The following is a 26,568-nucleotide window of genomic DNA, read 5'->3' on the forward strand; positions in this document are numbered from 1 at the left end:
TAAGTAAGAGGGTGGACTAGAGGGAGAGATGGTCATAAAGCCAGTTTAAAAATCCTGTGGTTTGATGGCTAAGAAAAAAAAATCGTTCCTTAAGGTCAACAGACACTGTTAGCCTTGTGAGGACTGCCAGTGTTTGGGAGAGCCATGTCTTAGTCCTGAAGTGTCCTTTCATTTCAGAACTTTCCAAACTCCTCAAGAGTGCTGTGATCTCCTGTGGAAAACAGATAAATTGAGGTATTCCAATAACACAGACAAAACCCAGACCCCTGGGGCCAATCAGCAGTGACATCAGACCAAATTCCAAAGTTGGCCTTTACCACAAGGCGCTTACACAGCAACCAGCGTCTTGTTTTCGCTCAGTAATCAGGTGTGAGAGAGTGTTGGCTTTTACAGAATAGTAATTACTATGGGAAGATAATGACCTTCCCTCACAAAGGCCTCATCTGCCTTTCATAACCAGGAAAGCAATTGGACCCTTGTGTGTGTCACTGACAGTGTCTTTTCTATCAAATCAAAGTTGACCATAACAATTGTTCAGTGAAATCATCCCAAAAGATAAATCAAATCTCATCACTTCTTTGATTAAAACTTTCAAATTAAACATGGTTATTTGGTTATTTTGGGAGATCTGAATTAAAGTTATCAATGGGAAATTTAAAAAAAAAAATCTTGACCATACATTAAGGGGGGAAAAAGTATCCAATACTTTTACAATCTGGTGACAAAAGGACTTTGCTATTCTCCAAGTATTCAATGCACGTAAGACAAAACTAAATCACAAAATAGTTCTTAGTGGCTACATCCTCATAACTCAAGACAGATACGACTGCTGTTGTCACTACCACCACCAAGACAGCAGTTGTCATTTACTGAGCACTCACAATGTGCTCGGCACAGTTTTAACAATGCTATGATGTAAGTGCTACTAGGATACCCATTTTGCGGATGAGAAAATGAAGACACAGAAATGATACATAACTTGTAGGGCCACATGATGAATAAGGATTTCGACTCAGGCAATCTGTGGAACTCTAGTCCTAAACCACTGTGACAGGGCCATTAACAACTTGTTTTGGGTCTGGTAGGGCAGAGCCAAGGTGCTAGTAACAAAATGAGGGTTCACGGTTAACACCAAAGGTCTCTGGGGCCAAGAAGTCCAGACGTGGCAGAGACGTGGGATGTAGTCCCTGTTTCACAGCCCACAGTGAGAGAAATAGACAGTATCAGGTTAGAGAGATGGTCAGATCCAATGAACCCAAGAGGACTTTTTGCCTGGATGAGAAGAAAGAAAATTTGTTGACATTTTATAAGGTCACTAAAGTTTAAGGTCTCCAAAAGGGCTTTAATATAAAGCGGTCAAGGTATCCCATCACAAAATAAAAGTAAAGCCCCGTATTTCATGGAAAGTAAAAAAATTGCTGTCTGTCTTCCAAGCTCTGCGTGTATTTAGAGTGCCGTTAATATTCCCAAACTGCCCCATGATGTCTCTTCTTCCAGCCAAACACATGACCTTGGGTCCCCAAACACCTGGACCTCTAGTTGAAGATTCAATCATTTAGCAGATGTTTGCCAAGTGGCTACTACGTGCCACAGCTTGTGCTTGACACATTCCTCTAAAAACACTTAGAAATGTGTGGATCTCAAGTTCCTGTTTATAAAAACATGATGCAATGATAAGTGAACTACTTCCAAACTAGTCAGGACGGCCGCTTGTCCTTCTCTTCCATTCCGCTAACAGGCAGGTGGAGGGAGAACACGGCAGTGATGGGAAAGCAAAGCCACAAACTGCCCTGCAGCTGGGGACCCGCAGCTACTACAAGAGAAGGAAGCAAGGGACAGATGCTTGGGCCGGCTGGAGAGCACAGGCCCTTCTAAGAAGCAGCCACGACTCAGCCCCAACCAATTCCTGCCATTCTTTACATTTTTCAAAGAGAAACCAGAAAAGAAAAACAAAACAAAACCCAAAACCCCCAGCTATTTATCTGAAGCTGCTCTATTCTAGTTTGGCTTCCAACTGAAGGTTTCACAAACACGGAGGAGGCCAAACACAACAGGGCCACAGAACAGCTGAGCCTTGCTGGATACGAGCCTGCAATCCAATTTGCTTCTGAGGTGCAGAAGGAAAGAGGCAGGCTGGCTTGGGAGAAGGCTGTCATGGGCAGTTCCTCGGGGGCTCTTCCAAGTCCACAAAAGAAGCGACTCTGAATCACGGGCAGAGGTGCCTCAGTGCTGTGCTGTGACCCGGTCACACTCAGAAGCGCACGCCGCAGAGACAAGGTCTGGAGAAGCAGCAAGGTATGTAATCTTGACTCCCTCCGTGGACGAAAGTGACATTTCAGCCAGCCCTGCCTGTGTGCTGTTTAATATTACATAAACACAACTAACTGGTTAGGACTGGTGCAGTGACTGGAGATGCATTAGCAATTTGATTTTTTAAAAAGCAGACATTAATCAAGAATACTAACATAAGCAGCTACCAGGATTGCTCTCATTTTTCTTGTCTTCTTTTCCAAAATGTGTTGTTGCTTTAAATATTTCAGCTGCCATCATCACCTCCTATTATCCATTTAAACCAGCTTCTGAAGTAACGGGATCACCTAAGGAATAACTTCCCAAGACTCACTCACTTTGGTGCCAAGTAAAAAAAACCTAAAGGGAAAAAAACTCCTGGACCCTGACTCCTGAACCCTGACCTGCGGATGAGCTCCAGCTCACTCACCACAAAAGGAAAGGAAGAGTCCAAGCATAAACACTGTCCTGGCAAGAACTTCAGCCACCAAATGGAACAGCTGTGTCACAATAAACAAGGAGAAATAAACAGAGTAGATAGGTAGGAAGGAGTGACTGGAGCCACTCAGTCCGGAATTACTAGGCAACATGGCACAGAGACAAAGAACTCTGGTACTGGCCCCAGACAGGACTAGGTTTGAATTCTAGCTCCTTCACTTAATAGCTGTGTGACGGGCACTGACAGACATGGCCAGCAAGTCATCAGTTGAGTGCCTGTAAGATGCTCGCTGATATCTGAGACTCTGCCAGCTGACCTACTCCAAGTTGACAAAGCCCACCCCGTTCAGTAACCTGGGACCTTGTTTAAGTGCCCTGGAAGAGAGGGTGAGGTCCCAGATATCTCCAGTGGGGTGATGTCTCAAGGGAAAGCCCTTTCCCATGCCTGATCCAGGGGGCTCCAGATAGAACACACTGCTCCAACTCCAGACAGATCCCCAGACCTGGCCCCTCAACTCTCTGACAGAGTAGGGCTCAGATAGGATCTATAAAGCTGTATGGTGAACAACTCTCTCCAGTGATGCTGATATAGCTGGTCTGCAGAACAGTACTTGGAAACCACTCTAGAGAAGAATCCAAATGGATCTTCACAGGCACATCTGTGTTAACAACAGTCTAAGAATTCCCATCCCAGGGAACCAGAGAACAAAGGCTCTGTGTGCTCCGGTGATAAGCCTGTTGGAGTAGAGTACTGCTGGGGTAGGGCTCTGTCCTACTAGAGGGCTGACATCTCACTGTATCATTCAGACTCTGAGTTCAGTGAGCTAGATCACCCCACAAGATGGTTCTGGGGCCATGTCTAGACATTTCTGGTGTACAATAAATATTAATTCTTATTAGTGCTGACTGGCATGCTAGGAACATGGAACCAAGCATTTGAGAAGGAGAAAGACCAACTCTATCAGTGCCCTTCTTCTCAAACAGGTAAATGCATTGGTGTCTGGTAACCCAAATCCACATAGTTGGACCAATGAAAGCTGAGGTTCAGGTGATTATACCCCAACGTATAAGACTTTCTTCAGAGAAAGGAAGTATAAGAAGAAAGTTCATCTCAACTACACATGGGTTAAATTTCCTTTTCTTACAAAGTTAAAAGACAATTTTTAAGTTCCAAATATGTATGTGTGAAAGAAAAATGTGAGAGTCAATTTCTAGATGAGCAAAGTAACTTTGGAGGAGAAGAATATCTAGATTTACTCCCAAGAAGATGATATACTGTTTACAGTGTTTGGTTTAACAGGAATAGAAGAAAAAGTTTCTGCAATACAGCAAACAGAGATTTATAAAGCAATATTTTACAGAAAATAGCACTCATTATCAAATATTCCTTCCACAGCATAACATCTCAGAACCAGTTCTAGACCCCAAAGGCCAGTCTAGCCTCCATTCCATTTGAACCAAGTCTAGGAATAGAGAAAAGTGAAGAGCATTATGAAAATATTATAACCCGGCCTTTACTTCTTCCTTCATGCAGAACCACAATTTTAAAATGGGAGCTGAGAATACAAAGGTGAATAATAAACAGTCGCTGCCCTCAAGGAGCTTAAGGTAACAGAAGAGAAAACAAACAATAGTAGCGGTATACTGTTAAGTGTTATATACAGCAATCCAATGTGATAGGTACTATTATACGTCCATTTTAAAGATGGACTAGTGGAGGTAAAGAGAGAATAAGTAACTTGTCCAAGATCACCAGGTAGGAAGAACACACATGTGCAACTATCAAGCACATGAGGCAACATAAATGTAAGTGCCCTAGGACTGTCACAAATCAACACTGAGGCATGGGGTCACTTCGGGCTGGGACGATTAGAGAAGGAATGAGAAAGGCAATGATATTTGAGTTGCATCTAAAGAACAGGTAGGAGTTTTACAGGTAAGAATGGGAGGCAGGGAATGTATTTTATGCACAGGAAATGGTATTAAAATATAGCACAATTTAGAAAGTACTTTATTGTAGAGATGAAAATAAAATTATTTAAATCCTGAGGAGAGAAAACTTAAGGGTTCTTAAACATACTATATACCTGGATCTAAAGTTTTTCTCATTCTCCTTCACTAGCATTTTGCAATTTTCCTATTCACTGTAGCAACAAAAAATTATCACATATTCTTCTATATGTATGAAAAGCAAAACGTGCTCAGGCTAGTCAGCTCCCGCCTTGAGAAGCAAAACTCTGAAGCCAGGATGCATGCTCCTGTTTCTATGAATGGGCACACATGCCTGACGATGGGGCTTCAGGTTACACATAAGCAGGCACCAGATACATGGGGCTGGGAGCAAAAACCCTCCTCCACTTTATATTAAACATTACATCCCCTAAGTCTTTTTTTTAAATCAATGAATACTGAATAGAATGCTGTAATTTAGGAATGCTAATTTCATGACTGAACTCCCATGGTTTAGGGCCTGATTATTAGGTGTGGAGGTGGGCAGTAGAAGGGTGGGAGCAGCAGATGTGGTGCAAAAAAAAAAAAAAAAGTTATTTTAGAAAACATTTCTGGAGAAATGGTTCTATCCAGGCTGGGAGGGGGGAAGGTTTGGGAGAGCAGCCGGAAAGGACTACAGAAGCTGGCTGAGGAAAGATTTGCTAAGAAACATTAGTTAGGAGGCTATAGCTGGATACTACTGACAGGCATTAAGGATAAAGGGAAGGGAATCGTGCTGAGGGGGTTGAGGGAAAACTGGAGAGATTAAGCTAGAACTCAGGGACATCTGTGGCACTGAAGACCCTCTCCCCTTAAAAGTCACCCCCTGACAACACACACCTTGCCCACCCTGTTTATATTGCACCTCTTGTACTTAGCACCACCTTAGAGGCATGTTGTCCCTTCATAAAAACTGGCTGAAAAGAAAGAAGTAAGGAGGGAAGGAAGGAGAAAGAACCGCGGATTTAAAAAATAAAAAGTCTGATTGTATTAGATTGTATGACACTGGTTTTCAAATCATGGTTTATACGTGACATTTACTTTCCTTCATGGAATTGGTCCGTTGAAGCACCTTACAGTGTGAGACAAATGATCAGCCCACCTAACTACAGTTATAAGCTGCATGGATGAGACAGTCGGATTCCCAAGAATCACCATCTTGAGAGGAAGCTCTCCTGCCCCTGTGGTTCTGTCCACAGGCCAAAGAACTTCCCCAGACATTCTGGGGCTGGTTTCTTCCTTGTTATATTCAGGTTGGAAAAGAATTGTCAGAGGATCTAAAAGTTAAGTTAAAAAATGTTTTGCACTCCAGGTATGGCTGAACGGCAGGCTCACTAGCAGGCAAGGAAACAAGATGAGGGGATGAAAGAGAAGAAGGGCAAAGTAATAAAGATGAAAAAAAATAAGGGGAAATGAGGAAACAGCAAATTTAACCAAAAACCTCCGGAATTTAAAATCTGGTAGGATAAAAATATTAAAGCACAAAATAACAGTTCCATTAATGGCTGATACCATTTGTCTTCACTGCATGAAATATTTTCTTAACTATATTGCAAACAATGGGATTTCCAAACTCTCATCGATAGGGCATGGCTTCCTTTTGATATTCCATTCTCTTCTTCAACCAACCCTTCTGTTCTCCAAAGCAGAGTTCCTCTGGTAAAGCTGCAACATATCTGTAGCATTGCAGTGTCAGATGAAGCACTGGAGCTGAGCCAGAGCTGCTTTCTTATTCCCTCCTTCATTCAATAAATACTGTACTTATGAAGGGCCTTCCATGTGCCCCCAAGCATACTCGGTACTTGAGATACAATGGTGAACAAGACTGATGGAGTTTATGGTCTGGGGCCGGTGGGGGGTCCGGGGGGGAGGCAGACACTAATCAAATTATCACAAAAATATATAATGAACTGTTCACTAGACACATGATGAGGGCGGAGGGTGCTGAGCTAGTAAGGAGGGGCAGAGGAGGCTGAGCCTAGGACATGTGGCCTGAGCTGAGCTCTGAACGGGTTAATTGGACTAGGGTGGAGAGTTAGTTGGAGGGAATGTAATGTATTTAAGGAACTGAAAAGCCTGTGGCTGGAACAAAGGGTACAAAAGGATGAAAAGCCTCCAGAGTGAGAAGGTGATCATGGAAAAATGACATTCTACTGCTCTGAGAAGTCCAGTGCAGGGGGTGTGTGCCTTTGGTCCAGACACAGAGGACGCTGTGGGTGTAGCACAGTATTTGGTAACCATTTCTAGCTCCTCCCTATACCCTGGAGAGTAATGACCCAGATATTTTTTCAGCCTGATCATGTTCATTTTTGCTCTTCCATTATTTTAAGCAAAACACTGATTATTTTTCACTGCCAAATTGGAAAACAAGAGCCATGTCCTTAAAAAGGCCCATCAAAAAGCCAACAAATCTATGTTCCCAGAACTTTTCCCCGGATCTTTCACATGTTGAATCTGTATTTTAAAAAATGATAAGGCATAAATTGGCTCAAGAAAGGACTGCAAAGACAAAAGCAATAAGGAAGTAATTAGAGATCTGATATTTTGATTGTAATTTGCACATACCCTACCAAGAAGTTGCAACAAATACACCCCAGTGGTTTTGTTCTATTCTAAACTCTGGGTATAGCGGCCCTGACATATAACAGCATCAACACTTCCAGCCGAATATCTGCAAGGGCTGTTGCTCTGAAATGCTACAATCACTCTATAATCAAAAGCCATTAAATACCCATTTCCAAACTAAAAGGCTGTACTCATCCTGGATGATGTCATTTTGTCTGGGCTTCTGCATTCTCAAGAACAACTTGAAATAATCAAGAATACAGTGTGCAAACTCCCAAGGTGACCAGTTTTATGAGTTCTCTCACAGAAGTGTGAGATTAGGAGGAAGGAAGGGAGAAGGGGGATGGGAAACAAGAGATTAAAGTATAAAAATAATAACAAAGATACAATCACAGAAAAAAATCGGTGTCTTGATATCTGTTTCTGGGAATGAAATGTAAAGCGTTCTGCTTTTCTGATAGATGAAAACATGTGCTTCACTTCTTGTACATCAAAGAGATGCCCTGAATACTGTATATTATAACTGAAGTGTTATTGTTTACATGGTGCATTGTTTCTACACTTTGACAGAAAGGGTGTGCGTTCCCAGTGAGGAAGTATCCAACTACATTTTAACTATGAAGAAACCTTTTTTAGCCAAAGATTAAATTCTTTGCAAGGTGGTGATTTCTACAGAAAAGAAACTCCCAATCCTACCTCACCGTATGAAAAAAACAGATCAGATTTAACTGTTGTTCTTAACCACCACAACAAAAATAAGGAAATAAAGAGTCCAATTATTTTAGAGTATAGTTTGGACAAAACCACAGCATCTAGAATTAAGCATTTTACATGTTGGAAAATGTAAATTATTAATGAACATTGCACCCTAACAGTTTCCTTTTCCAGATGGCTCTCTGTCAGGTTGGCAACAACTCAAGAGCTTGACGAATAGGTGCAGGCATATGTCTTGTGTTTAAAATGAAAGGGAAAAAAAGCAGAAGGGGGCTTCATTTCATAAACACTTCAGGGAAAATTACCATTCCTTTTGGGACCAATTCAGTCCAGGTGCTAAGCACAGAAGAAACAGGCAACACCCGAAGGCAGAAAAGAGTCAGGCTTCTATGGGAATTACGTTCTTGGTTACATTTACAACTAAATTTCAAAATACAAATGAGTATCACCATGGTTGTATACATATGTTCTCCTCCTGGTTTTTAAAATATTAATCTTCTCTTCTCACATAATAAAATTATAAGTCAGAGCCTAGAGCCTGTTGTGTCTCTCTTTAATTTTCTTCTGCCACAATTCTAGGCTGAACTACTTGTACCTAAGTGTTTTTCCTCCTACCCAAGGTCCTAATGGACCTCCTTTTTGGCTCAGAGTATTCTCCTTTATGTTCTGATTAAGGGTAATCTGACTTTTGAGGGATAACGTCTCTTAGAACTTGGGACATGGATTCAGAACCAACATTCTCAACAACCATCTTTCCAATGCTAGTTTCAGAAACCGTATGTGACATTATACCTGGGGCCCTATTTATCCTAGGCACTCTGACCTTAACGGATAAACTAAAAAACACATTTAAAACAAAATCTCACCTGCTATATTCACTTGGGACGCATATATGGGATCTCAATTTCCACTTACCAATAAACAGATCACCAAATACATATCAAAATACTAACAGTAGATTTCTCTGGGTAGTGGGTTCATAGGTAATTTTAAATTTTATTCTGTGTTTATTAAAGAGCAAAAGATCTTCCAACTATACTACAGTGAACAAGTATATGGCTGTCATCAGGGAAGAAAATCCGATTATAAATATTTTAAGGAACACATAAATATGAATGGAGCTCTAAAATTCATCCAGATGACAATCTCTGTCCTTCTAATTCTTATATTCAAAGAATTATATATAATTACACAGCCATGCATGACAGGCACAATTACTGCTACTCGAGTGTTGAGGGGCAATTGCATGGTGAAAGCAGCTTGAGTTCTAAGAATTCCCTTAGTCCACAGTTGTTCTGATGCTGTTTTTTAAAACATTAGTGAAAATTCAGACAATTATTTTTAGGCATACAAATACCTACTCTTGAAGCAATTATTCTGGTGCCAATGACATCTTTATCCATTTACAGGCAAAATACAAAACCCAAGAGGGAGAAGATAAGATGTATTATTTATTTATTTAAAACTTTTTTTTGCGGTACATGGGCCTCTCACTGTTGTGGCCTCTCCCGTTGCGGAGCACAGGCTCCGGACGCGCAGGCTCAGCGGCCATGGCTCACGGGCCCAGCCGCTCCGCGGCATGTGGGATCTTCCCGGACCGGGGCACGAACCTGTGTCCCCTGCATCGGCAGGCGGACTCTCAACCACTGCGCCACCAGGGAAGCCCAAGATGTATTTTTTAAATATAAAGAAATAAAACTGGTTTATTAGTGAATGTTCTCATGGTGGACATATCTAGCTTTTGTACATCAGTATCCCTTCCTCTGTGGAATTACTCCAGACCCTATGTTAAATGGCAGTGCTGGACTGTCGATCACAGCCCACTGCCCATTTCTGCAAGTCCCTGCCCCGACCTCCCTCCTGCTCACTCCCAACACAGCTATGAACACAGGACTCAGCTTGGCCAGAGAGAGCCCCATTCCCCTGGCAACAGTGAGTGGATCAGTAACAGTGACAGTCAGCTTCGTTTCCTAGGATTGATCTACAACCCCTGGAAGAAAAAAAGCTCTCTCTTTTCCTGAGTTGCTATTCTGGAATGACATAAGCCAGGAATGTCTGGGAGGGAGAGAGGTCACACAGAGGCAGCTGTGATAGAAAAGAATGAGGTCAATACTTAGAAGGATGAAAAGCTTAAAAGATGCAGAGAGCCCCAATCACACTGTTGGAGCCCCTCCTCGAAAATTCCTAAATATAGCTCTGTCTCCAGACTGCCATATAAGCAAATATGAACAGCAAATACCAACTAGGAAGACATGCTGGCAAAATATATGACTAAGATTAATAACCTTAATAATACAAATGCTCTGATTCAAAATCATTAAGAATAAAATTAATAATCAGTAGGAAAAAAGGAAAAGACCATGAGCCGGCAATTCACAAAAGATGAAAACAAATGGCAAGTATCTGCTTTTCATCAATATTCAATAAAATTGTATGTGGCTTCTTCTACACTGTTCCTGACATTTCCAAATTTTCTACAAGGAGAACGTATGACTGTAATAGTGGAGGAAAAACTTTAAAGATATTAAAATAGAAAATTAAATTTAAGAATGTTAACCTGGTATCAGCAGGTAGGATAAATGGGTGGGCAGGCGTGGAGTCAGGGATTTCAGAGGGAAGGCCATGGAAGAACAGGGAGCATTTTTGGAGAGCTGTAAACAGCATCTCAAAGGAAACAGAGCTGGGCTGCTCTCTAGGAGCTGAGGTTGAGTCAATGAGTCCATTGCTTCCCTCCTGAGATGACAGTGATAGCATGGAAAAGATAGAATGGTATTGAGGAGGAGCTGATTTAGAGGTAGGGAAGGGAGTACATTGATTCCAATAAAAATAAAAAGCAAAAGAAGCTAGAACCATAGAATGTAGTGAAAGAAGAGACCTTAGATTCACCTAATAAAACTCTAATTTTATGATGAGGATTCTGAGTCCAAAGGAAGCTAAGTGACTTACTTTCAGGTTACACACCTATGGGCATATTTAGGAATAAACATCAGGCCCCTTCCCGTCTGTGCTCTTTTCAACCATACCACCCAATCACTCCTATTTGATCCAGAGCTATGTGTTTAAGAAAATTACCCTGTATTCCATGCATTCCATTTGTTCTCTTTCATGACTGAGAAATTTATAGTCTAATGTGCAGTTAATAAGAATCAGCAAGTATTAATCTCTCTGTCACACACACAATTATTACTATTGGCATCATGTGCAGACATAAAAATTAACGATATGGACAGTCTGTCTCTGCATTTGTGCATCTATAAATACCACTGCAAGAAGATACGTTCCAGTGTCTTAGTTAAGAATGACTGTTTTTATGAGCTGGTATGGAAAAATTAAGTACTTGAGAAAGTAATTTGTAGTGATCTCTTAATATTTTTGCAAAATTACATAACTGGTTAGCTACCTTAATAGGCAGCTCTAAATATTTTTATACACAGCTTGTGATATATTTTAAATATGAACTAAACATTGTAAACTTCACTTGATATAGCTGTTTTGTAATATGTGCTGTGGTTAACTATTTTAATATGTTGGACAGTAAAACTAAATGTAACAGTTCCAACATTTCTCATGGGAGTGATTTAGGGCAGACATATGTTTTTCATTAGAGTTTCCAGCAGAAATCTTAGAAATCAAGAGGAAAAATAGACCCTATTATACCAAACAGTGTTACAAACCATAATAGAAAACAACAGTCTTTAAAGCTTTTGTTTTGTTTTGTTTTGACAGCCCTGAAACAAGAAATCTGAAACACTAGAAATGAAGGTATATCCCTTAATGAAAAGTCTAATACTGGAATGCCACAATAACTGAGAATCCATAAACTAGAACCAAGAGGTGAGGCAGAATCTTTGCTGAAATGAATTTCCCCCTGCATCCTGAAGCCCTCTTTCATCTGAGTGAGTGGATTCTGCAGTCATGGTTTTGTACACTGTCACCTACTGTAATGAACTGAAGTTTTCATTCAAGTGTGGATAACATGAAGGCTGGCAATGAACTTTCAGGATCACCCTTCTAGTTACCACAGCAACATCCTTTGTCACTGGCAGTCCTCAAGGTCCAAGGAACAACTTTGCAAGGGAAAGATTTCTGAAATCTTGAAAGCTATTTTTCAATTGAAATAGTGCCCCTAGGAGCAGAAATCTGCAGAAATGCATATCTGATGAATTACTGAGGGAAAGCTGTGAGAGGAGGAAAGAACGCAGAGGTGACAGAGTAAAGGAAGCACAGGAGGAGAAATTCTCGTTAGTTCCTCACCTTTTACAATTCTCTGTTGGGAAGTGCTTTATATTTTACAAAGAAGACTGACTTTCTACACGCTGGGAAAGTACTTGACCAATGATGAAAAATGCTTTGGTTGAAAGACATAGCTCTACTAACATAATAAACAAAACGTCTATGCCTTGTGTTGATGGAGATGAAAGTTTTCATAATAAAGTGGCAGCCATAAATAGCAATAATGATTTTATATGGTCTATGTTTACCTGAACTTTTTCAAAAGAGGAAAGCTGTCAAAAATAAATCATTGCGGGCTTCCCTGGTGGCGCAGTGGTTGGGGGTCCGCCTGCCGATGCAGGGGACGCGGGTTCGTGCCCCGGCCCGGGAAGATCCCACATGCCGCGGAGCGGCTGGGCCCGTGAGCCATGGCCGCTGAGCCTGCGCGTCCGGAGCCTGTGCTCCGCGACGGGAGAGGCCACAACAGTGAGAGGCCCGCGTACAGCAAAAAAAGAAAAAAAAAAAAGAAAAAAAAAATCATTGCAAATAGATTTGTACTCTTGGTTGTAGAATGTGGCTTTGTCTTACTAAGGAGATAAGAGTAGATATATATGCTTTCCACTGGAAAGCAGACCTGAAAGTACCATAAGCTGCCTTCCACAAGCCATTGAAAATAAATTCTCAGCTCCTTCTCATTCGAAGTCCTCTGTTAGATTTTCACAGGAATGCAAGTGGATATTGGTTGAGAGCTCACTAGACTATTCTAACCTTCAGTGTCCCTAAGAACACTGCTTTCCAAACTGGACCTACCTTTCCTCATTTATTATCCATGGTTGATCTTAAACAGGGCAAAAGACAAGTGGGAAGGAATAGAGAAGAAAAAACTTAGGAAATAAGATCCCTTAAAATCAAAACTTTAAAAAAGTTAAAGATGATTTTAAAAATCATGGTGCATCATGAAGGTAATTTATACATTTTATCCCAATCAATGTGAAGTTCAGATTATTCCAGTTAGAATAACAGGAATCCTGCCATTGTTTTATGCCAAAGTTTTGAGAATTACATAGCAAAGGAAGCACAACTATGGATCTAGCTAGAAAAATACCGTCTTCCCAGAATTTGAGGAGAACTTATGCACCATCCCTTCCACAGAACTGACTTTTCACACCGTAATATTTTAAAGTCCTAAAATGTCTTAGTAAAATTCCTACTGACACAAGTCTCAGTGTCAGTTCCCTGTGCTGGGAAGCTCTTCTCATGGGGGTGAGTCAGACTTGCTGGCTGGCTTTATTTTCCTAAGTTGTCTTCCTAATATTAAACCCAAAATTGCTTCCCAGCATTTTCCACCCAATAGACAGAGTTCTGTGGGAAGTCTACTTCCACTTATATATGGTATCTTTACAGGATCTATTTGGAAGGAAAACCTATGCTACTTCACTGGTAAACTCATGCCAGATTAAAATGTAAACAAATGTGATTTTTTTTTCTTTTAGTTAAAAAAAGTCAAAAAAGGAGGTCACTAGGTCCTTTCCTTTGCTTTCTGACCGAACTGTAGTGTCTAATTTCATCTGCCTAGAGATCTTTCAGATTTCTAGTACGTATTAGAGATTTAAACGCTTTTCTCTGTAATCAATACCTGAGGCAGTACCTAGTATAAAGATTGCAACCTGTATGCTGGGTTGTACACTAGATACTAAACTCTAGTATAAAGACGGCAACCTGGAAGCGTACAGGCTGAATTCTGCCCTTCAATAAAATCTCTTTGACTCATGCAGTGTTTTAGAAAATGAGCCAACTTTTTAAATTTGGTTAATTAAGAATATTAAAAAAAACCCCTCAGATTCCTGATTTCTTGAGAGATTGGCAATATTAGACTCATGCTCTCCTGGAAACAATTAGAGGATCTCCAGTTTGACATAGTCATCACCACTCCCTATTGCCCCCTTTATTAAGACCAACTATCTTTTGCTAATTATCACTGTACTTTCACTGTTGTTTTTCCAAAACCTAACCTACTTTACTTATTTATATTAGTTGCTGGTCCCTGTAAGCATTTGAGTTTGAGACTCCTATTGCAACTCATGATTTCAAACATTTTTAAAGTGTGGGGATATCTTATAATTATGTTTTTGGTATCTGTTACCTAAAAGATACAAAGGAAAAATTCTATAGCTTCAGCAATACCTTTAAATGAATTTCTATTTTATAAATTACAATTATATCTACAAATATTTGTATATTTATATGTGCAGAGTAATACTGAGTATATGGATGAAGCACAAAGCACACACACAGGAGTGAACCTTTTGTTCTAACTCCTAGATTTTCCCAGGGATCCATGAGACAAAGGTTGGGAATCACTGGTCTAGTAAAAAGAATTCTGGACTGGGAATCAGAAGACACAGTCTTGAGTTCCATCCTTGCACTGGATAGGCTATTGGTTGGTGGTTTGAGGCAAATTAGTCAACCTATTGGGGCACTGATTTTCTCTTGTGCAAAACGAATAAACTGGATAATTGTTGAGAACCTTTCCATTCATAAAACATAATAATATATGCCTTATGAGTTTTTTTTTTTTTTTTTGGTACGCAGGCCTCTCACTGTTGTGGCCTCTCCCACTGCGGAGCACAGGCTCTGGACGCGCAGGCTCAGCGGCCATGGCTCACGGGCCCAGCCGCTCCGCGGCATGTGGGATCTTTCCAGACCAGGGCATGAACCCGTGTCCCCTGCATCGGCAGGCGGACTCTCAACCACTGCGCCACCAGGGAAGCCCTGCCTTATGAGTCTTTACACCTATTACAAAAACCCAGGCAACTATGGGACCTCCCCAAAGTGTACCTGGGTTTTACCTAAAGACAAAAGGTTTATTAGGGAGGGAACTGCCATGGAAAAAATGGAAACACAGGGAAAACTGCAACTCTCCTATTTCCAAGTTTATATACAATTTTATATTCTCCGCTCCAAACCATGTTTGAAAAACTAGCAGTATATTTATGAGTAAACTGTCTTAAAGAGAACTCAGCATTATAGATATATTTCATTTGAGCTCAGATATTTGGGGTATAATATTTTAGGCATATAAGTTTATGGGTTCAAACGTACATATTCTTTTCAGATCAAAGGCGATACTGTTTACAAAAGCACTTTGAACACTATAGTATTATCTAGGATTATCAGATATTATAATGCTGCTATTACCTGATATTCCCACCTGACTCCAAATCCTGTGCTCAGAGCCTTTACTCCACCACTGCCGCCCCCAGGGTTTCTATGCTTAGAGAGAATAATGCCAGATACATAGACATGTTCAATGAATACTGATAAGGTTAAAATATTTGTGCTATAAGTCCAATGATACTAGCACACAATAGTGTGTTTTTTCAGTATATATTGTAAAAGAAAACTAATACTTTAACTGCACCCGGGGCATCACTCCATCTCACAGTATATTATATTGCCTTAGAATTTCCTCTGTCAGGGAAGCCTATAATAATAACTGCAGCAAATTCAAGTTTCTTACATAATGCCCACTCTCACCTTCTTTCTTTTAACAGAACCCTGACTTTGTTCATGACTAATATGTGCCCAGTTAAAAATATTCATCAGATTCTCTGGTAGCCAGAGGTGGTCATGAAACCCAGTTCTCGGCAACGATTACAAGTCTTCTGGGTAGGACTTCCAGAAAGCTATGGTTCCCCTAATATAAAAAAGGGCAGACACCACTAGTATACTCCTTTTACTTTCATCCTTCCTCCCTCCTTGCCTAAAGCAGGGACACAATACATGGAAGAGGAGTGTCCACCTCATGACCATGATGATGAAATATACTGACAGGAAAAAAAGGAAGAAAGGGAGGAAGGAAGGAAGCCAAAAGGAGTGTGCGTTCTGCTGCCTGTCTCTTAACTTCCTGCTGAGAAAAAAAATAAATCCCTATTTATTTTTATTTACTATTTAAGCTAATCTTGTAAATTTTCCATTACATGTATCCAGGTACAATCCTAATATAATACAGAAATTGATAATCCCAAATTATCAACAGGAAGTAAAATAAGAATCTAATAAATATAAATTACAGTTTCTGTGGTATTATCATGCCTCTCTCTTGAACCACAGAGTTCTTAGATATTTTGAATCTTTCATTCCCTAGCATTACACTGAACCTAACTAAACAGATCTAGCTCTTATTGACCTGATCTTTAAAGACACTATAAAAATTCAGGGACATAAGTTAATGAGTAATATAAAAATTGTTTACCAAAAAAATTGTTTTCCAAGAGTTGTGGGTGTCAAAAACCATATGCAAGTTTTGTTTTTCTTTGTTTCCTGATTCCAGAGCCTCCTGACCAACATACCTTAGAGCACTGATTGGCCCTTAATAGTTTACAGGTGTGCCAAGCTGCTGCTTCAGTTCACAGGTCTGGCGGGTAGGGCCTGGAGTGATCAAGCCCCTGCTGCTGCTTGCCCCCGACCACACCAGCCTGTCCACTTACCTCAGTAGACTCTGCAAACATTCTTACTGCCTGTGTGCAAAACAGCGTTAAAAAGGCTGGGAAGCACTGCCCTATATGACAGCTAGATGCCATCAAAATAATAACAGCAATGGAAAAAAAATTACCTATTACAACGCTCTATGGATCAAAAATTAGCTCACACACATCACATCATTTTATTCTCAGGAAAATCATGAGTGGTCAGTAGGGCGCTTATATTTATTATCAAGGTTCAGAGATGGTAATGTGCCCACTAACACACACTGCTAGGAAATGACAGAGCCAGGACTTTTGAATCAAGGATTTCTGCTCTAAGCCTATGCTTTTTCTGACATAGCTCCCTGTATGATGATAGTCCACATTTGCACAGATCTTTGAAATGAGTGTTTTGATTTCATACTCTGAAGAAAGTTCAAATGGTTTTCGTTTGTTTTCTCTTGTGACTGCCATGCAAATACTAACATATATGGAAACTGATACTCTCTTTGAACTTAGCAAGACTGAGAAAGCACAACACTAAATGACACATTTAGGCCGTACCAATTTTCTTTTTACAGCTCCCATCCCTGACACCCTGAGAGCCAACCCTTGTTATTTTGTGTGAGTAGAAAAGAGAGTTTTTGCCCACCACTCTCCCCAAGAGTACCTATTAAAAAGAAAATAATACGTTGCCGTTGACCATGCTTAAGTTTTGCTTTGTTTTGCCAAACACAATTTCTCATTGCCCTTTCTATAAAAGGGAAGAATAGAGAGAAATGAAAGAAACTATCAAAAGTAAGTTACATTTTTAACATATAAAAGGAAATATGAATTTTAAATATAGGGTAATTATTGTCGAGAGGTATTACTGAAATAAAAGGAATTTAAGTTTGCTACTCCTGTTTTAGAAAGCTAGACAACCAAGAGATTTCAGTGACTAGATATAATATTTTAATTTCTTTATAGCAATGGAGAAACAAAGAGGATACATGCACCAAAATAGGAAGGTATGAGGAAACTCCTATAAGTAGCTATTATAGACAGATTCAAAAGCACAAGTAATATCTATGATATTAACCAAATATTAATTTACTGTTCAGAAAGTGAGAATGCATGGCATAAAACAATAAGTTTAAGCAAGCATAAGTTACAGAATACAATATGCAGTGGTTACGGAAGTGAGCCTGTGGCAGGTTTAGAATTCCATGTTTAAAGACATGGGCTCGAGATCCAGAAGGTTCAAATCCTGGTTCTATCACTTAGCAGTTGAGTGATGATAACGTGCTTAATTTTTAGTACAGAAGAAGTATTGACTGCTTGATTCTATCAACAGTTAAGATTAGTAAAATTACAGCATTATATAAAAAGTAGAATTCTTATATTGATTGCTTATTTTCAATAGTACTTTTAAACTAAATCTCATCAACCACAAAATGTCCACAAGACATAAAGTAATTTCTGCCAACCAGTAGCAAGTAAGCTGAGATTATAAACTGGAATAACATAAGTGCAACACTGTGGGCAAGTTCATGGTAAAAGCCAAACTAACCTAGTTCCATGAAAGGCTAAGCACATTTGGAAGACAATTCAATTCTTCCAGTACATACTGCGTATTCCATCCTATTCTACAAAACTGAGTCACCACTGCCTCAATGCTGTCCTATTACTCCTTATCCTGAGATGTAGATTAAACATTCTCTTCAGCAGCTAACTGTAAACATAAACCCTACTTCTCAGGACACGTGACTTTTCAACATACTTAATAAGGGGCATGTCTATACTGGCCAAGTAAAAATCTACCTTCAGAAATCAAGTCCTTCTGGTGGCCACAAGGGTTGATGTGTGTTTCACTGGCAAGCTGACTTATGTCAAGTCTAAGTAGCACATCTTATCCACCCTGTTTGAACTGTACATCCAAATCTAATCTAGGGCATTCTTCACAGAATTAGAACAAAAAATTTCACAATTTGTATGGAAACACAAAAGACCCCAAATAGCCAAAGCAATCTTGAGAAAGAAAAACAGAGCTGGAGGAATCAAGCTCCTGGACTTCAGACTATACTACAAAGCTACAGTAATCAAGACAGTGTGGTACTGGCACAAAAACAGAAATATACATCAATGGTACAGGATAGAAAGCCCAAAGACAAACCCACACACATATGGTCACCTAATTTATGGCAAAGGAGGCAAGAACATACAATGGAGAAAAGACAGCCTCTTCAATAAATGGTGCTAGGAAAACTAGACAGTTACATGTAAAAAATGAAATTAGAACACTCCCTAACACCATACACAAAAATAAGCTCCAAATGGATTAAAGACCTAAATGTAAGACCGGACACTATTAAACTTTGAGAGGAAAACGTAGGAAAAACACTCTTTGATATAAACCACAGCAAGATCTTTTTTGACCCACCTCCTAGGGTAATGAAAATAAAAACAAAAAATGAACAAATGGGACCTAATGAAACTTAAAAGCTTTTGCACAGCAAAGGAAACCATAAACAAGACGAAAAGACAACCCTCAGAGTGGGAGAAAATATTTGCAAACGAAGCAACTGACAAAGGATTAATCTCCAAAATATATAAACAGCTCATGGAGCTCAATATCAAAAAAACTAACAACACAATTAAAAAATGGGCAGAAGATCTAAATAGACATTTCACCAAAGAAGACATACAGATGGCCAAGAGGCATGTGAAAAGATGCTCAATATCACTAATTATTAGAGAAATGCAAATCAAAACTACCATGAGGTATCACCTCAAACTGGTCAAAATGGCCATTATCAAAACATCTAGAAACAATAAATGCTGGAGAGAGTGTGGTGGAAAGGGAACCCTCCTGCCCTGTTGATGGGAATGTAAATTGATACAGCCACTATGGAGAACAGTATGGAGGTTCCTTAAAAAACTAAAAATACAACTACCATATGACCCAGCAATCCCACCATTGGGTATATACCCTGAGAAAACCATAATTCAAAAAGAGACATGTACCACAATGTTCACAGTAGCACTATTTACAATAGCCAGGACATGGAAGCAACCTAAATGTCCATCAACAGATGAATGGATAAAGAAGATGTGGCACATATATACAATGGAATATTACTCAGCCATAAAAACAGTATTGTGAATCAACTATACTCCAGTAAAGATGTATAAAAAACAAAAAAAAACCAAAGCTAATCTAGGTAGGAATATATACTTTGTATTATAAAATAAGATGTTTCCAAAATTTAAAGATACACTAAAATTTCCACAAATTCGTATTTTTTTTTTACCTTCAGCTGCTAACTTTACAAATTTTCCTAATATAAACATGAATGTACAGAAGTGTTTTTAAACGTGAAATCACATTTAAAAGCAAGAAAATGCAATATCCTGAGCAATCATAAAACAGAGAAACCAATAAAGAATGAAATTCTGGGTCAATAAACACCTTGAGCGAGTATCGAATGAACACTGACTGCTTGACCTCAATTCTCAAAATAATACAGTAACACACTAACGCTGCAGAAAGCTATCCAAACACCCTCGTTAGAACACACCATCTTTGTTGTCTGTTTCTGGAATTATGTGTGTTAAGAAAAACTTCCAATTATACTCTCCTAGTGTTCAAATTGACTTTGAATCAAATCACTGTTCTAAGCAGTATATAAACCATATTAAGTCTTTCTAAGTCAATATTCATTTATAGCCAAACACACACGTGAAATCACACTCAGTTCTGTACCCTAATGAAATGGGAACAACTCCCACAAGTTTTCCTTAGGTAGATTTTAAGTTGGCAAGCAGGTTCTGTACTGGGCAAGGAAACGTTTCATTTCTGTGGGAAGTTCATTCGGTTTCCACCTTGTCACGGTTTCGTTTTCCATGACCAGACACAGGAAAGGTCAGCATTGGGCACAAAGGAAAGCACACATGCACGGGATGCTCAGGTGGACAGAGACACAGCCCGCTTCTGAGAAAGCTGGGCCCCGCCCCCCAGGGAGGCAGGACAGGAGACAGGAGGAAAAGTCAGATGATATGTAACCTCCCTCAGCTGAGCCTTCCCCAGTGGAGAGGTCTACATGCACCCACACACACATATCCATGAATGAACGGCAACCTGGTATGTTTTTAAAGTATTTACGTTTTACATGTAAGTTTTAATAACTTCTCACTCTCAAACAGGCCCAGGCTCAATCCACGCTACTAGCAATAAGCTTTACACAAAATATAAAGAATATTGAATTTGATATGAAACAACACAAATGAATATCTCCGCAAGTTATACCACAGTTCTTACTAGAAGTGAAAATGGTTAGATTTTAGGATATTTAATTAGGTACTTCCCCCAAATCAACAGCCTACTTTACTGGGATGTTTGGGGATTATTTTGGATAGTACCAATTAATTCAGATTCAAGATGAAATATGAGAAGTCAAAATATGAAACTGTTCTTGAAAATGGCAATTTTCATCCTATAACATTGTACAACATCTTAGGGAAACAGGTTTTTTGTTTTTGTTTTTAAGTTTGAAATGACAATCTCAAAGAGCATATGTCAACAGAAATCCTTTGAATAGGATGGATGCACGTCATTTTATTTTTCCTTAAAGATATTACACCCTGTGAGTATTTTGCTATTTTAACAAGGCTTAGACTCTAAGAATATGAATACTGACAAGCAGCTAGAAGGCCATTTCCCTACCACAACTGGAATAAAAAAAAAAAAAACCTACAACAAAAACCTCTAATCCGAAAGGCTGGCTAGCATTCATCAGGCCTCATGAAATTCGGAACAACTCCAATGAAGATGGTTACATCCTATTTCCAAATGCCTTTATTTTTAAATGTTTTCGGTATCAGTGATGTTTATGTCCTCTATTTTTGTTAAACACTCACCTGTGATTTTTTGCAGCAAAGGTGACAATTCAGACTCCTCACAAAAGACTTGAGCCAACGCTTTCTTCACTTTTTCTTCACCTTCACCCAGGTCTTTGTCCACTGAGAACTCTCCACTGACAGAATAAATATATATCAGGAGGACCAGCAGCTCTTCGGGGCTGTAGTCATCATTAGTCCTCTGGTTCGAAGGCTTAATCATGGGAAGCAGCTGATTTAACACAACAGACATTGTCGACTCCCCAATGCTCTGAAATAAAAGGGGGGAATAGGCACATATGTCAGTCTTGTACAGATGTAATTTATGCACTACATCAGCCCAAAGATAGCTTGCAAACAAGTCTGTGATGTTCACTGACTAGATTGCTTTTTATTTGTATGTTTCTTGTCCTGGAGAGAATACTGCAAGCAATTTGGCATTAGAGCTGTTGTTTTGAAAGATCTAGTTCATAAAATGGCTGGTCAAGTTGCATACCCTTTTCTATTATCTTACATATTGCTTAAAGAAATAAGAGCTATGTGTTTTAAAAATAAAAGTGTACGTAGTTCAGATGCTAGAAATTTTAAATAAAAATATTTGTAACATAATATGATTAAAAATAAAAACATGCCAGCACCTACATGCTGACATTCCTTCAGAGGTATTACTTTAGATTTTATAGCATATTCTTTTAATATTCTTTAAGGTGGCAAATATTAGTCAGAATAGATTTTCTTTTTATAACAATGAAAAGTCATTTCTGCTAAATCTGGTCAAACTGGGTAATGACATTTCAGGATATCTTTGGGTTAGTCTGAAGATAATTCACATTTAAAGTTTAAAAAAAATGTGCTTTTAGATATTCCACCAATTTCCTGAGTGATATTTAGCAGAGAATTTCAAAATTCCTTTCATGTGATAACAGCATTGCATTACTGAGTTAGCTGCATAACTTCCAATGCACTATGCACATTTCTAGTACAAATTCTGAGGTTTTTGGTGAATAGATAAATCCCCATTTTAAACAATGTGATTTAATTCTACTTATAATCTAAAATAACCCTGTAAAATAAAACTCAACTATTTGTATTTATATTAAAATCAGGGGCCAAATGATCACGAGTTACAACTTTCACGTTATTCATTCAGAAGCATTCACTGAGCATCTGCTATGTTCCAGGTACTACTCTGGGTCTGGGGAAGACAGCAGTGAACGAAACAAATCCTCTGCTATCACAGAGCTTACATTCTAATGGGGGAAAACAGACAATTTAAAGCTAAGGAAGTAAAACATATAGTATTTTAAATGGTGGTAAGAGCTACTGAGAAAAATAAAGCAGGAATGAAAGATGGGACTTAAGGGTGTGTTTATGTCAGTAAATATGCACTATTATATTTTTTAGACCATAGTCTTTTATTTATTTGTTTGTTTGTTTGTTTGTTTATTTATCTATTTTTGGCTGCGTTGGGTCTTCGTTGCTGCGCGCGGGCTTTCTCTAGTTGTGGTGAGCGGGCGCTACTCTTCCCTGCGGTGCACGGGCTTCTCATTGTGGTGGCGTCTCTTGTTGCAGAGCACAGGCTCTAGGTGCATGGGCTTCAGTAGTTGCAGCACATGGGCTCAGTAGTTGTGGCACGCTGACTCTAGGGCACACAGGCTTCAGTAGTTGTGGCCACGGGCTCAGTAGTTGTGGCTCGTGGGCTCTAGAACACAGGCTCAGTAGTCGTGGCGCAGGGGCTTCGTTGCTCTGTGGCATGTGGGATCTTCCCGGACCAGGGATTGAACCCACGTCCCCTGCATTGGCAGGCGGATTCTTAACCACTGCGTCATCAGGGAAGTCCCTGCACTATTTTAAAGAGGAAAAGCCGTGTTAAGAAGGGAGTATTGGAATAAAGAAAGACCTACAGAAACTCTCTCTCTCTGAATGAAGTTGATGGCAAGCAGCTGAATGTGGTTCTGTATTGGGACGACTACCCAAAATGAGCTTTTCAAGTCATTTCCACACCTGGGAAAGTCTGGACATATCATCTCAAGGTTAAGGTTCATAATTACATTTTTTGGTACATGGGAAACAGCTGTTACCATTTATTTCAACTAAAAATCCTGGATGTTCACAATGTACCAAACAAAACTAAAATGGAATGACTAAAGTACAAATGGAAAAGAACAGAATGGAGATTTTAACTGTTATGTGGTGACAAGACATGGTTTATCAAGTATAAACATACCCACTTCTCAAAGGAAATGGCTGAAAGGTTTGAAGGCATCCTAGGACTGTCCTGTAGCCTCAGGAGTCTCTTGGGAGGAACTTTCAAGTGTTTGTTCTTCACTTTAAAAGCTGCCCGAAAGCAATTTAAAAGAAAGGAGCTGTGTGGCTGGCCTGTTAAAAGAAGGGCCATGCGGGCTGCAGCTTTCGCTTTTTATTTTTTACTCTATCACCAACTCCTTGGATGACATTAAACAGATTCTTTCATTGCTTTATATCCCATTTCTAAAAAGCAGGTGTATACATCAAGTATCTGTCCTATAGGAACCCTGTGCTTTCTCTCCCCAGAGCAAAAATATACATTTTTTTGCGACAGTTATAAAAAGTAAAACAGGGCAGGGTAATCATCATAGTCATTTAAGTAGATTCACTCACTAACATCTGGCCATCAGAGCATCATTTTCAAGTTGTTGATCTGTCACTGGAGAGCAAAATCCCTCCTCAGTGACACTGCAGCGGACTTCCATTGGCTAGCTCGTACCTCTGCACACCAATTTCTAAAATTACACTTTAAGCTGCTTAATGCATCCGAAGAAGTTAATAACTGAGCTGAATACAAAGCCAAGAATACTGATTAGTCTTAAAGAGGCATTAGATATTGTGGAAATAAAGAGATTCCGTTTCAAAAAGCCAGATTCCAATCTTGACTGTTCCACTAGCTAGTATTTAAACCTCTTTGGATCTCAGAAAACTTCTTAGGATGTCTTCATCTCTAAAACTACATGATCGGACTAGAGGGTGACTGAGTTCTTAAGTCATAATTACGCTAAGATCTCCATTTTTACTTTCCTCTCCCCCTACCTTAAAACATTACCATTGGTGGTAGAAGGCAGTGAATCTCGCTGTTCGCTACACAGCAAAATATAACAATAAATACTTGAAAAAGAAAAGCCTTCCTATAGAAAGAAATGTAGATGCAGAAATACTGTAGATATGTGTGTAACATGGGCTGATATACATTCACGTATTTCCTAACTCTGTCCACTGAGAAGATGTAGAAGTAGTTACATCCCAGTAGCAATGAGCACTCCAGTGGTCAGGTCTTAGTTTCTAATATCATTCTCCAATAATAGGAACCAGAGATCCTTGGAGAAATGGCTGATTCTAGGGATGGGGCGGGGAAAATACAAGAAGAACCTGGAATATCTTGTAGTGCCAGAAAGTAAGGAAGTCCTTAGAAAACAAACAAATGGGGGCATGTCAAAACGACACAAGAGACAACTGGGAGATCTCCCAGTGGTCAAAGCTGGAATGATTTGCACAAGAGAACAATTAAAGTAGTAGTAGTAATGGATTATAACCCAAAGTATAAAATAAATATGCATCACTCCACACTGGTAATGAATAAGTGGTTGCATTAATTAATGTAGGAGAAGAGAAATATTCCTTAACAGAAGAATTCCAAATAACTTACCTACATAAGCCACTTCTCCTCCTGGAGACAGAACTTAATCGCCCCACATCTTAAGTGTGAGCTGAACATGGTGACTTGCTTTTAAAAAACTGTGTATGGAAAGGGGAGGGAGGAGTGACTTTACCTTAGTCAGAGGATCAAGGTTCACATCACCAGTGATAAGTCACATTGATATCACCTGTCCCAAATATGATGTGATGAGATTGGCACTTTACTTTTGCAGTATTCTTCTCCCAAGCCCATAACCCCATGACAAAAACATCAGATAAATCCTAATTGAGGGACATTCTACAAAATGCCTGACCAGAACCCCCTCAAGACCATCAAGGTCATGAAAAATAAGGAAAAAATGAAAAACTATCACACACCAGATGAGACTAAGGAAACATAATGACTAAATGTAATGTGATATCCTGGATGGGATCCTGGAACACACAAAGGACATTAAGAGAAAAACTAGTGAAATCAGACTGAAGTCTGGAGTTTATAATTAATAATAATGTACCATGTTGGTTTCTTAGTTTTGACAAATGATTGAGGATACACAATAGTGTAAGATTTTAACAGTAGGGTGAGGGGTATACAGAAATTCTCTGTATTATCTTGGCAAGTTTTCTATAAATCTAAAGCTATTCTAAAATAAAACATTTATTGGAAAGGGAAGAAGAAGGGGAGGGGAGGAAGGGAAGACAGTAAGAGACAAAGCCACGTACATTTTGATCTCTTTTCTGTCAGACTGAAAATTCCAAGACAAATGATTTCAGCTCAGTATGAGGAAGAACTCCTACAACCAGAGCCAAGGTAAGAGACTGACTCAGGAAGCAATGAACTTCCCATCAAAGCAAAGCGAAGCAGGGTGATCTGGCAAGGATGAAGCAGAGAGAATCCCATGACACCTTGGCTTAGAAGGTGAACTAGACCTTCCTAGTGCTATCCATAAAAGCATGACTCCAGACTCGATGCATACCCATCTTCTGATCTTCTCTGCTCTTAGAATGAAACCTCAACAAGAAGGAAAGAAAACATCCTGGATGAAACTTCCTAGACTGAAACTTTTTTAAAGGTAAAAGAAAGAATCTGAGGTGGATTAAAAATGAGGAGATGGGAGTAAGATTTTATGCCTGGGTTTGAATTCTGGCTGTACCACTTATTAGCTGTATGACCTTGGGTAAGTCTCAGTTTTCTCATCTATATAAAATGGAAAGAGTATCACAAAGGCCTGAATATCAAGCAGTCCCAAGCCACAGGCATTTTCTTTCTTTTTTTTTTTTTTTGTGGTACGCGGGCCTCTCACTGTTGTGGCCTCTCCCGTTGCGGAGCACAGGCTCTGGATGCGCA

General features: G+C 39.5%; 1 protein-coding gene and 1 long non-coding RNA gene across 7 annotated transcripts in view; one reads left to right on the top strand and one right to left on the bottom strand.

Moving 5' to 3' along the window:
* SCFD2 (sec1 family domain containing 2) overlaps positions 1–26,568 on the bottom strand; it is a 414,129-nt gene that overhangs the window by 225,678 nt on the left and 161,883 nt on the right. For all 4 annotated transcript variants that reach the window (XM_067735963.1, XM_067735964.1, XM_067735962.1 and 1 more), the window contains exon 5: positions 21,573–21,822. In XM_067735963.1, the coding sequence (XP_067592064.1) occupies positions 21,573–21,822 (250 nt within the window). The remainder of the gene's footprint in view (positions 1–21,572; positions 21,823–26,568) is intronic.
* On the top strand, positions 1,738–26,271 carry LOC137223719 (uncharacterized). Of its 3 annotated transcripts, XR_010943020.1 has the most exons (5): positions 1,738–2,295; positions 2,541–4,335; positions 11,722–11,891; positions 25,966–26,031; positions 26,225–26,271. It is a non-coding gene; the product is annotated as an uncharacterized lncRNA (long non-coding RNA). The 3 variants fall into 3 exon arrangements; XR_010943019.1 differs by lacking the exons at positions 25,966–26,031; positions 26,225–26,271 and having other exon boundaries at positions 2,541–3,711; positions 4,262–4,335; positions 11,722–12,502; XR_010943018.1 differs by lacking the exons at positions 25,966–26,031; positions 26,225–26,271 and having other exon boundaries at positions 11,722–12,502.

Source organism: Pseudorca crassidens, chromosome 4 (genome assembly GCF_039906515.1).
Source record: "Pseudorca crassidens isolate mPseCra1 chromosome 4, mPseCra1.hap1, whole genome shotgun sequence".
NCBI classification, from domain to species: domain Eukaryota; kingdom Metazoa; phylum Chordata; class Mammalia; order Artiodactyla; family Delphinidae; genus Pseudorca; species Pseudorca crassidens.